At 37.2% G+C, this 12,715-nt stretch overlaps 2 protein-coding genes across 2 annotated transcripts in view; one reads left to right on the plus strand and one right to left on the minus strand.

Moving 5' to 3' along the window:
- Window positions 1-482: 482 nt before the first annotated feature.
- On the minus strand, window positions 483-4,012 carry LOC138041007 (large ribosomal subunit protein uL24-like). Its single transcript, XM_068886769.1, has 3 exons — window positions 3,714-4,012; window positions 2,157-2,357; window positions 483-555 (listed from the first exon to the last, which is right to left on the minus strand). The coding sequence occupies exons 1-2, from the start codon at window positions 3,945-3,947 to the stop codon at window positions 2,157-2,159; spliced, it is 435 nt and encodes a 144-aa protein (XP_068742870.1). The 5' UTR covers window positions 3,948-4,012; the 3' UTR covers window positions 483-555.
- Window positions 4,013-4,053: 41 nt separating this feature from the next.
- The window catches only part of LOC138040744 (VPS10 domain-containing receptor SorCS1-like), a 14,991-nt gene continuing 6,329 nt past the window's right edge, over window positions 4,054-12,715 (plus strand). The window contains exons 1-6 of the mRNA XM_068886421.1: window positions 4,054-4,432; window positions 7,321-7,400; window positions 8,605-8,713; window positions 10,465-10,620; window positions 12,049-12,116; window positions 12,469-12,521. Coding sequence (XP_068742522.1) covers window positions 4,094-4,432; window positions 7,321-7,400; window positions 8,605-8,713; window positions 10,465-10,620; window positions 12,049-12,116; window positions 12,469-12,521 — 805 coding nt within the window. The 5' untranslated portion in view covers window positions 4,054-4,093. The remainder of the gene's footprint in view (window positions 4,433-7,320; window positions 7,401-8,604; window positions 8,714-10,464; window positions 10,621-12,048; window positions 12,117-12,468; window positions 12,522-12,715) is intronic.

The raw sequence follows: 12,715 nt of genomic DNA on the forward strand, positions 1-12,715 counted from the left end.
TACATGCCAAGTTTGTCGAGATACGTACTTCAGCAAAAGCCTCGCTTTGAGCCAGACCTGAAAACCTGACCTGAAAGACGAGGCTCCCACAATGGCTAGGCATCTAAATTTTCGTGAAAATCGCGAAAAACCCGCAGACATCGCAAGTGTACGTCGCCCTCATGACGGCAGCCAGCGTGAAAAGAGTGACCCAGGACCCCTATGGTCGCACCACTGCCTTGGTCGGGGCTACACATTCTCTCCACCCGCTGTATATTAACAGACTTCAGATTTACCACCTGCTGGTTTTTAGGGGTTTTCTTCTCTGGCTCCGGTGCATTGGTGTTCTCTTTAAAATAGAGTTGATGTATTTAAATTAATGTTTTTGGATTGGTCTAGATTCCAATGCTAAATTAATGGCGTGGTGTGCGTCACTATAATTATCATCTAGCTTGAGTGTCCAGTTGAGTAGCGCAGGCAAAAAGATAACTGACAAATTCACATTGGCTCATTTCAAACACTTTATTGATGCTTTAAATAGTTGTAAAATCTTCATTACAGCCATTAGAACACCACCTGTAAAAAGAAGCAAATGCGAATTATTAACTTTATACATTGTTCAACTTCCAAAAAGAAATACAAATGTACAGTGCAAAGAAGGCATCATACTAACAAATACATGTAGTTATTCCATGAAAGGGTAGCTAATAATACTTTTTTTCTCATTTGAAATCAATTTACGTAATTTATCATACATGTATTTAACCTCGTTGGTACTAAACAACGTTCTATGACTGGCCAATTTAGCAGTCTTTTGCACAATTTGCATGTGGAAAAGAGAGGCCCTAAAACAACTGCCGGCTTTTGTTCATATCGTACATGTATATCCAAATGCTTAAAAAGGGTATTCTTACGCTTTTTGTGCCTCTGAAAATCCAGGGCATTCAAGGACCATAAGACGAAATCTGTGACCTTGGAAACCCTGAAATGTTATGGTCCCGAATATGAAACGGAGTGCTCTCAAAAACCACATAAATGTACATGTACAAAAGGCCGTCTTGTTGTGATGTTTGCGAAAATTGAGGCAATACATGTACGTCTATTTTACTTTCGAAAAGATTAAAGATTAAAGATTAAAGAGGTAAATTTATGTGTCCTGAATTAAACAGTACGGTTTATGTTAGAATTGATGATGTGACATCGATTTGCCATCGTTCACTTCAAAATCGTTTCTCTCTTTTTCCCGATCTCCAAGTTGATTGGAAAGAAATATACTCGCTCGCATTGAAAGTATCTATAGAAACAAAAATTGGAGAATTTCAATTGACAGTTTTAAATAACATTGTTTTTACAAATGAATTTAGTTATTCAGGATTAACATGGTCGATTCGCCAATCTGCATGTTTTGCAAAAATGAAATCGAATCTATCGAACATTTTACTTTTTAATTGTGAAATAATAAGATCTTTTTTGGAGGCCTTCCGTTATTGGCTCATGTTATGTAAAGTAGAATTAGAACCTCTGACAATAGTTGACATTCTATTTGGTATTTTTAACACAGGCAGCACAGGCAGCATTCTAGCAGCAAAGCTATAATATTTATAGATGTAGATGTAAATTAAATGGGTCTCACCTAGTATTACGGGTTTGAAAGCAGAAATCGAAGTGGTATATGATATAGAAAAGGTTCTCGCAATTAGGCGGAATAAGGTGGATTATCATCTTATAATAAAAAGGGAAAAATCGAACCTTTTTTAAAGTATAGTTTCATAGTTTAGTCTGTTATAGAGTCTTTTCACCCCCTTCTGTTGTTGTTTTTGTCATTGTTTTTTGAGTTATTGTAAAAACAAAAACAAAAAATAAAAAACAAAACAAAACAAAATAAGGGTGTTTCATGACTTGTCCTTATTTTGCAGGATTTGCAGTCCTGGATTTTACAATGATGTTATTGGGAATTCATAACTTTCCAGGATTTGCATGACTTGCACAAAGCCTGTTAAGTGTATGTACACAATAATTGACCAGGAATGACAGCTTGGCCCTCATTTTCAATTCTGTTACATTGCAATAATATTGACTGTACGAAAGCCTGTCAGATAATTATACAGTACACTGTATCACTACTTTATCCAAGGACTTCTGAACATACACTTTACATGTACACGTATTTTACTTACTCATTCTGTTGACATGGCTTGCACATCTTCTTCGGTGTGCTTTCCTTTATCAGCCAACTTGGATCGATTCTTTCTGTCAAGTATCTTCCTTCTGTCTTTATCCAGCTTTAACTTCACAATCTCCACTTTGCTTGGGTGGATGCCAACACTGACAGTGGCACCATTTGCCTTCTCTCGCTGAATTCTCTCAATGTGAATTACCTACATGTACAAACAAAACAGGCACAATTTCAATTAACAAGTCAAGGCTGTGACTAAACCATGGGGCTGTTGGTACTCATATCCCCTTTGATTACACAAAAATTCATTGTTGCTCATCAATGTTGAGTTGTCGGTTTGCTGCCTGAGAAATGCCTGAATAAATTCAACTGTAGTCGGCCACCAGTCACAAATGACAACATTAATGTTAAAAGATCTGTCCCTGCAGCTGCATCAATGACCACAAAAATTTATGGCTGCTCTAACACAGTTAATCATAATAATAATAATAATTTTTTCTTGAGGGCAAATGAACGATGGCCTGCATGCAGCCAGACACATCACTCAGTCTGCTGACATTTTGTCTGTTACACAGGCTAATGAGCGCAAATTGAATACAAAAGTACATGCGAAAAAGGTGCGTATCTTTTTACATGCACTTTTGTGTATTTTTTTTTACTTGCGTGTATAGCGTGTGTAAATTGAGAGTAAATTGCTAGACATCATGAAATATTACCGAAAACAAGCAAACTCAGAACTTGTGCTGCATTTATTTAGACATGCAATTTGTTCACTGTGCGGATCGAGTTATCGCATGCGGCAGAAAGGCGGAAGTTTGAATTGTTAAGGGACAGTTAAATGTGTATTTTGATTTGTGCAATCAAGCTGTTACAATGTATATTGCATTGTATCTCTTTACTATTTGAGATGATTACATTTAGTTTAAAAATTTGGGAGAGACTACTGCTCTGGCATGCGAAATGTTCACTTTCTGTTTCCATCAAAAAAGTCACATGCTTAGGCTCCCTACAGGGGCTGTTAAGAGGGAGGGGCTGGGAGGGCTGCAGTCCCCACCCCCCTCTTTTTTTTCTACAGTGTACCATGTTATTTTTCCTAAACCTCTCCACCCTCCCCTCACACTTTTGTGATCCATACCAAAACCTACCTCCTGCCCCCCCCAATCCCCCCTCCCCACTTAGCCCTAGTAGGGAGATTAAGCACGCGCCATTTTGAGATGCAGACGGCAACCGGAAGTGAATAATTCGCACGCCAGGATAGCGGTCTCTCCCACATTTTTAAACTTAGGGTCTCTGATAGTGAAAAGATACTTAGCGATGTAAATGTGGTTGTGAAGACGTCTCAAAAACGCACGTGCTTAAGCTCCCTAGTATTTCGATGGGAGGAATGGTCTTACATACCTCCAGCTAGCTCGATCCTACATCCGCATAAGCTAAAAAATATTTTGTATCCAGCGATCCACGTCCTCACAGCACAGCTTCGAGTAGCGGGTACTCTGTAGTTATACCAGCTACTGTGATATGCAGCAAAAACATTATAGTGATTTCAATATATACCTACCCACTTCTTTCGGTAAACTTGAATGACTTTCCCAACCTGCTGACTCTTAAAGTGACCACGTGTGACTTGAACTTCGTCGTCTTTTCGGATGGGCATGGAGCGTACATTGTATTTTTGGCGAAGTTCCTTAGACAGGGGTGAGCTCATAAGCTTTCTTCTAACACTGGAGGGAGCTGTAAAGTGAGCCTTCCGGTTTTTCCTCCGTGAAGAGGTAACTTTCTTGTTCAACTTCATTCTTTCAACTCGCAAAAAAATGGAAAAGGAAGATGCCTATAAAGGGGGGTTATATATATTTCGTTGCTTCAATTAGCTAAACCCGAAAAGCCGCTGGACAAACAGGCTGGAGTCTCACGCTTTGAACTCCTCAAGGAAGAGCAATCATGGCGTTTTGCAGTGATCGTGTACGTTTTTGCCTTGTCTTGCTCTGTGTTATGTCATTAACATTCTCAGTTTCCAGTGCGATACGAATAGATGATATAATCCGTGGCACGGTTAAGCATATCCCCTTGAAAAGAAACCAGCCATATAAATTTGGTTTCTTTCGTGAGGCTGACTTCGAGAGGTTTGACAAGGAAATGGTCGAATTACACAATGACAGACTGAAGCGTAGTGTTGAAGATAGTGTTCAACAAAGCAACCATTCAATAATACACGAGTTTGAGCTCAAAGGGGATAACCACTCTGTGGCCTTCTTGCACTGGGCAGGAAAGAAGAGCTCGGTAGGTTTCAACTTAATCTATAACGTGTTTATATACATGTACATGGCAATAATTGTTTAGGAAATATTGAACACGATCGCGAAGAAAAAAATTTTTGCCTAGTCACGTTCATGTTCCATGAAGTATTAGATGCTCATGTTGCCGAACTTGCTGCCTCTTCTGAAAGATAACAAAGTAGCTCCCTTTTTTGGCGAGAATTCTCCAGTAATGTTAAATAAAATTATACGTGAACAATTAAATATAATAGAAGAATAATTTCCTTAAAACAGAAAGTTTAAAGTTTCGTTATTGACAGTTGAAGCTATATTTGTTTCTGGTTGTTGCTGTCATTCATTTTTTCACTAAAATAATTATTTCTTGTTCTCAAGTACATGTAGCTTTATGACACCGTCAAAAGAAGCACCCAAAATTCATGTATCACAAAGAGTTTAAGATCTGAAAACAAGAAGAAGTTAATAGAAAAAGGTCAAAAACACTTGCATCACTTCTCATACATGTAGCTATAGTAATAAGGACATCACTTTTGTGTCAAAAGTTTTTTGTAGTTACTAAAAGAAGGAATGACCTGCAGTGATGTACAATGGTCTACAGTGACCTACAATGAGAGCTCTACACTGGCTCTGCAATGATTTTCAATGACATACAATGAGCTACAATGACCTACAGTGATCTACAATAACCTACAGTGATCTACAATGAGCTACAATGAGCTACAATGGCCTTCTTAAATGACTTACAATCAAAGAGAAAGACGAAAGAGGGTCAAGGTGAAGAGTTTGGTGAAGATGTCAAGATGGCTGGATATTGGCCTCAATCTTTTTTGCGTGTTTATGGACCTTGACTTTGTCTTGGTCCATAAACACGCAAAAAAGAACTTGGCCAATATCCAGCCACGACCGCACACTTAGCCAATAACCCTTATATTCATGTAGGTCATTGTAGATCATTGATTGTAGGTCGTTGTAGCTCATTGTAGGTCATTCCTTGTTTTAGTAACTACGCAAAAGTTTTTCAAGCCACCACAAAAATTGATGCCATTAGTGCTTTAACGGCTCATTAAGGTGGTGGAACAGAGTTTTCTCGCTTGCTCTTGCTAACTAAATGCAGCGCGCATGCAAGGATTGCAAAAAATAAACATGGCTTCAATACAGGAATAATTTTACATGTATTTGCCCAGTGCTTCTGCTATCTGTACTATTTTTCCTCATAATTGAACAAAGTGCTTTCATGGTTTTAGTCTTTTATGGGAAATGTACATGTATGTTAGAAAAGGTAACAATGCAAAGAACTCCACAATTTGCAGATTTTTCTTTGTTATCGAAAGAACCCAGCGCATGTGTAGTAAGTTAAAAAATTGCGATTGAATGCGGAATAGCTTTCTTGGAAATACGCTTTGGAATGAGAACCACTTGTTAGAATTTAACGCAATTTGGCGCAAAAATACTTTAGGAAATAAGTAACTGGAGTGTTGAAAAAAAAATTGACCTTTAACAGAGTAAATTCCAGTGAACCTTCAACAAGGGATAATTAAAGATCTCTCTGTCAAATTATTATGGAAATTTAGTGTTAACTTGTGAGCGTCATTACAAGGTTGTTGCATGCAAATTATAAAGGAAATCTAACACCAGATTTTCTGCAAAATAAACAAAACTGGTTTTAAAAGCCACAAAACAGGGAACATATTTGAAAACAGACAAGTTTATACCGTTTTGTTCCTGTGTTCAAGGTTACAGGGGCTGTGTCACAGCATTGAAGTTGACTTTGTGTAGTTTTGTTTTAAAGTTGCATTTGATCCTTTTGTTTTCTGTAGTTAGGTAACAATAAAATTATTGTCATCCTTAAGATAAGTACATGTACATGTCATTTACATTAAAAACAAATTGCGATTTTGAGACGGCAATGCCACATTATATTGATGGCTAGTTGGGAGAAAATATGTTTTGTATATGGGCAATACCACGAAATATTGATGGCTCGCGCATAGGCAAAACTATAAGAAGATCGTGATACTAAAACATATCAATTGGCAGATCGACTTAAGTGTGAGAGTAACAAACTGTGGGCAAAACAGCTGTAATTCGGCGCAAACTATCTGAATTCTCTTTATTTCATACAGCGATTCAGCAATTTTCTATAATTTCATAGAGATCTGTTTGCAACGCCACCACAGTAAAAAACAAAACGTTTCTCAATTGGCATGATTTTTTTTCCGGTTTTAACAGTAGTGTAATTTTTATGCATGTGTCACGCTCGACAAGAGCATCGTTTTGTTGTTAAATTTTAATTACAAACGTTTGTTTAGCCGTCGGACTTTTGTCAAAAGTTATGTCAGTTTTTGCCACTTCAGTGATTCTCATGAGACATTAGACTCTCGTCTCATCTCGTGAGAAACAAGGTGAGACTGGTAACTTACTTTTGAGTGGTGCTGTATGTGCTGCACCTGCAGTGCAAAATTTAATGAAGGTTGCAGCATTTAAACCAGATTGCTATACCTCCCAAATACAAATACGTTTTCTGATTGGAGGAGAACGTGCCACGTGTCATTGGTCAAAACTTCATGACGCCCTAGGGCGAACAAAACTTCATGACACTCTAGGGCAACAACAACTTGAACTTTCGACTCACACGTGATCAGGTCGTGCACCTTTGAAACGGCAGCAAATCTGTACGCCAGCTGACGTCAAGCAAATAATTTTTATCTGTGTATTGTTCTATTTTGAGTTGGCTTCGCCTCGGGGAACATTGAGGGTCTCAGGGAAACAAAACTCACTGTTTCCCTTGGGGCCAGTCATTAAGTGCTTAATGTACATGTGGGGTATATTTGGTGTCAATACAATTGCTATGATTGCACGTTATCAATCATGTTCCTTTTTCTACTTATTTTTCAGGTTATATATATTTACACTTGTGGAAAAATAAATAATACTCAAAGTGATCACTTTCTCTGTGAAGATGCCTATTTCTGGAGGTTAGTGCTGGCAAGTTTCTCTCCAGTGATGGTCTTTTCAGAATTATTTGGAAAGAGACTGGCAACAGTGGATAAGAAACAGGTTTAAATCTGTCAAGCAAAAATTCGGCAAAAGAGAAAAAAAAAATTGCTGTCCAATTTTTTTTTTTTGGTTGTTGGTGGGGGGGTACGGGAGGGGGCAATCTACATGATTATAATGTTATTGATAAATCTTGGACAAAGGTAGTCAGATGGATTTTGATGCAACATTTTGTAGCAAGTGCTTACATTGTATGTTGTTTACGTGAAATAACCTTGTAAAACAGTTTGAATCTTGCAAAAGCCAATAAGCTAAGATTTATTTGTTTAAATTCAGATTGTTACCAATGCCAATCATCTGTAGCAGTTGAATGTAATGTTTGACTTCAACTAGTTTCCTTCCCTGCATGCCTTAATACCTCTGAGATACAGCTGTAAAATACATATCTTACTAGTAACTAGTACTAGCTTAATAGTTGTCTTCTTGGTCCATTCTGTCAGTTATAGAACCTAATCTTTTTTGGATGATTTATAGTCTGCTTGCTTCACGCTGGGGCCATAAATCAATGGACAAAAACTTGGTCTGTAACTTACAGTAAAGACTTCGAACTCACTAATAATTTACAAACACAAACTCGTTACTGTACATTTCCTCACAGGTGACAGTATAGATCAGTGTCTTGCTTCTTCCAACAACCATGTTTATTTTTACGAAGGCCCAAGCTTCAGTCCACCATTTTCCCAAGTTATCTAAGCCTTCCATTGGAGTTTGTTTGGCGGAATGGGCATTTTCCCTAGATTTTCTTTTTTATTCTGCCATTAATTTTGTTGTCCAGGTCATTTTAGTTAGGACCTGGAATGCTGTCCAAGTTGGTGTCAACCTTCTCCATTTTTAGTACTGTATTATTTTCTTCAAAGTCTTTGGCCCATAATTTTAAGTTCTTTCTTAATAATGCAGTACTGTAAGTTGGAAAAACTACTTTTTGCAATGTTCAAAAAGACAACTAAACCCCATTGTATTGGTTAACAAAATGTGCATGCTGCCTGTACTTAAATTCATTGGTTTTGTTTGGTAATGGCTTGCTTGATTTTGCTCATACATGTGTACATGATTCTTTACTGGTGCAGAGCTTGTGCTTCTCTGGAAGGCTGTTGAAAGCCACCTTGTTTTTTTTTTTTGTCTCAGGTCAAGTGACTATGGAAGCACATTTCACCGCAAGGAAAACCAATTCCAAACAAAGAATGGAACAGTAACCATTAATAATGTTGATTTCTGCAACAGTAACAACAAAAAGGTTAACTCTACATGTATTACAATTATTATAATATTAGCTTTACTTATTTACAAAAATCAAGCGTGATCTTCTCATTTGTTTTCCACTCCCAAATGCAGATACATGTGTATGCATGAGAGTTCTGGTGAAAGCTGTTAAAACCTTAGCTCCTCAAAACATGTTTGGGGCATAATAGCTTTGAGCCTATAACCACATAATACAATAAACACCTGCATATAAGAACAAGTGAATTAAGAACATCAGGCTGATATTTGGTCAATAAAGTACCATATAAATAAGAACAAATTCAGGCTGATAAATAAAACATTTTCTTAATAATTATAAAGGGAAAGGGTATTAGGATAAGGAAACAATTCAGTACAGTAACTTACATCAAAGTACTCTGGTGTTCAGGACAATTACAAACTATAAAATCCATTACAAAACAGCATTATATGTTAATTAAGCCTCCAGTAATATATAGTTAGAAGTATTTCTGAAACCAATTTTAAGAACATTTTAAGAACACTTTCAGGCTGATTTCTCACTAAGCACCCCTCAAATAAGAACACGATCAGCCTTAAGCCTGAAAAATGTGTTCTTATATGCGGGTGTTTACTGTATTTTTTTAGCTCAAAATCGACAAAGATTTCTGAAAAATTACCAAGCACCATAAAAAATGATGAAATGCCCTTGTCTTGGTTAGTACACTATTGAACACAGCTCCCATGATCTTCTACGTGTTCAGGAAGCATACAAGTCATACACATGTATATGTATTACAACTTAGGAACTAGAAACCAGTCCATTTATACAGTAGTACATGGCGGAGCTCAAATTAAGATGTTAACAACCAACATGAATTAGTGGCCAAGAATCACACAGTAACAACATCCCAGTAAGCCCATTTATTTTGAGTTATCATCTGATGTTCCATTAATTTTTGTCAGTTGTTTTGGCTCAGATCGATCCTTGTTTTCTGAAAGGCCAAGTTGCTTCTCTGTATTTTCGTTCAAGAAATATTTGGCTTTGTTGTAAAAATCATCTTCTAAATAACAATTATTAATTTGTGATTATTTTTTTTCATTTTCTCTATTTCTCAATATAAAATCGATAATTATTTTATCATTTACGCTATTGCATTGGCGTGACTCCACCATTTTATAACTGCTAGATAAACCACATGTGGCTCTGGTGTCCAAATGTGAATAAATCAAACTTTGGACCAAGAAGGGCCTGGGATGAATAATAAAATATTTACATTGTAATTATTTATAAATTATTATGGGGAATTTACATGAGTTGCTTGTGTTGTGAAGCGGATAAGAGAGTGGGCAGCAGATCTAGAGATAGGGAAATTCGGGTGAGTAAAACGAAAAGTCTTGAGAATTGTTGAAGAAGGGGTGGGTATAAGGGGTATTCAAGGATGGAGCTCCACCTGGAAGGTAAGGGGGGGTAGATATGTGAAGGAAGAATGGGGTAGGATAGAGGCCACGGGGAAGATCAGGGAGGGGTAGGAGAAGTAGAAGAAAGAAAAGGAATGTCTCGTTCTATTTGAGACCCCCTAAAAAACCAAGCCCCTGTTTTATTCAACTATGTGTACTGTACACCAAAAAAAAAATCCCTTTTTTAGACAGTTGATAAAATAAACCAGTTTAAAAAAGTTAAACTGGTTCAAAAAATTTGAACCAGTTTAAAAAAGAAATTAAACCAGGGGAAAAAATTGATTCACTGTGTGGCATTAATGTTGTTCTTTTTTTTTTTTTTGCCAGGTTATTGTGAGTGCTCTTTCACCCAGTACATTATTCATTTCAGTTGATCAAGGGAGTACTTTTACACTAGTTCCTGTGGGTTTTCAGCCACATGTGATTTCTTGTAATCCCCAGTCAGATAAGATGATCATTGGGCATGATGTTACTTCCCATGAGGTACATTTGTATGAACTGTAAATGTAATATAAAAATTAAAGGACCTTAGTAATCCACTTCACATTGCGGGCCTGCAACACTTCAGTCGCCATTTTTGGTGCCCCCGAAACTCGCAATTCTGTGACTGTTTAAGTAATCAAGTGTGATCTCACATGGGAGAAGGTACACTAACGTTTTAACGTTCAACAGACAAAAGTAACGGCTAACTAACAGATGGGTAATGGAAGCTAACGCTACCTGACGGTATGCTAATGCTTTTAAAGGCACCCACTAACAAGCGTTTAATGGTTAAGTCAGTTCGACTAACAAGCGCTTCAGAAGCAGCTGAAAGTTTTAAATGGTCGGCTAGTGAATGGATGTTAAAGCAAATGTTGAAGCTGTTTGCCCAGGCCTTAAGGAAACCAATGCAGTTTACAGTATTCCCACGCCCTGTTATGGATGATTCTTTAAATATGATTAACCATGTGTGAAATCATGCGGAACTTCTTGGCTACTGTTCCATTTACAGCAAGGTCAAGGGGTCATGTTCTTGTTTTAACAGAAGTTAACTCCCTATATAATCTATTTCAACTTTGAAAAAAAAGAAGAGATAATATGGAGCGACTTATCTCATTGACTAGGAAAGGCAAATCTCACATTTAAAGCTGAGAAGACTTGTTTGCGAGCACTTGGCTGCCAAATATTACATGTACAGCTGTAATTGACTCTAAAAACCATCCAAGCAAAAGCACAAATTTCTGTGGAAACTAATCGAACATTACTTAAGCCAATCTTGTCCTTTTGAATTTCCTTTATCCCTAATTAAATTAAAGATGTTATTTTCCCACATTCTGCTGCTTTTGTGCTTTACCCCTAGAATGGTGCTTTCACATATAACAGTGAACTTGAAATATCAATGTATCCCAAATAGTGCAATTTTTGTAATCAAGGGAAGTTCAGCCTTATGGTTTATTTCATTTACTTTATTCCACTTTTTCCATACTCCAATGCAATATTGTGAGTTGCAAAGTTTTGGCAGCGGGTCCGTGAGAATTTGTGCCACGGGCGCAAAAACTTTGCTCTTGTGAGAAAAATACCAGAAGTGTTACACACCAGCATACAGTATTTGTGACTGTGTTGCGAGGGTGGATATCAGTGGTTATTTTTTAAAAAAAGGAAATGAACAAACTTGTGCAATAAGATTGAACACATGAGAATTTTTAATAAAAACAGGAGTTGTGTTTGTGATAGTGGAAATTTTTTTCGAGGTAACTTTTAGATGTAACAAGACATGTCTTCATTACACAAATGAGTGATACTGTGCATGATGAGACTGGCTAGTGCAAATTTAGTTTTGGATAGTGAAATCGGACCTACTACTAGCCACTAGGCTAGTGAGCTAAAAAGGTAGTCTCAAGTCCTGATTTTGTTAACATGTGAATTTTTCAGGTTCATTATTCAACTGATGGTGGAAGAAGGTGGAAACTTCTGGCCCAGAACATTTTGAAGCATTCTTGGTAAACTGTTTTGTTTCATTGTATAATGGCTTGCAGGTAATCATTAACCCACTGACTTCTCAGGTGCCGTAGGATGCCCCCAGTTGGCAAGTAAAATCACAGGTGTTAGTCAGTAAAATCTGCTAAACAGTGAGTCTCATTCCAGGATTCAATGGGTTAATAAGTCGCACTCCCAGGGGTCAATGGGTGAAATTAAGGCGAGGGACTGATACGTCAGTGTATAAGTGTGTCCCTGCGTAAAAATGCACTGAAGAAGATGGTTTTCGTTGCTGTTTTAACACTGGAGTCCTATGATTATCAAAATGATAAAGGTGTCCACCTAATAATAATTATTTGACTTTTGTTCCTCTAGGGGTTATGGGAGCAAGTCAGAGGTCTTTTTAGAAGTCAAGACACACACTCTTTGTAAGGGTTCAGGTTTTGGTTAAAGGTCTTTTGCAACTACAGAAAACTGCACTAAGAGAGAATTTTTTTCTGAGAGATAAGATTGCATCAGTAGTAAAAATGCTTGCAGTGATGTCAAAAATTAATTTCAAAAGTGAAAAATTTCTTGAGACAACAACACTTTTATTTTAATTATGCCTGAATTACAATTTTAA

Source organism: Montipora capricornis, chromosome 3 (assembly GCF_036669925.1).
Source record: "Montipora capricornis isolate CH-2021 chromosome 3, ASM3666992v2, whole genome shotgun sequence".
NCBI lineage: Eukaryota > Metazoa > Cnidaria > Anthozoa > Scleractinia > Acroporidae > Montipora > Montipora capricornis.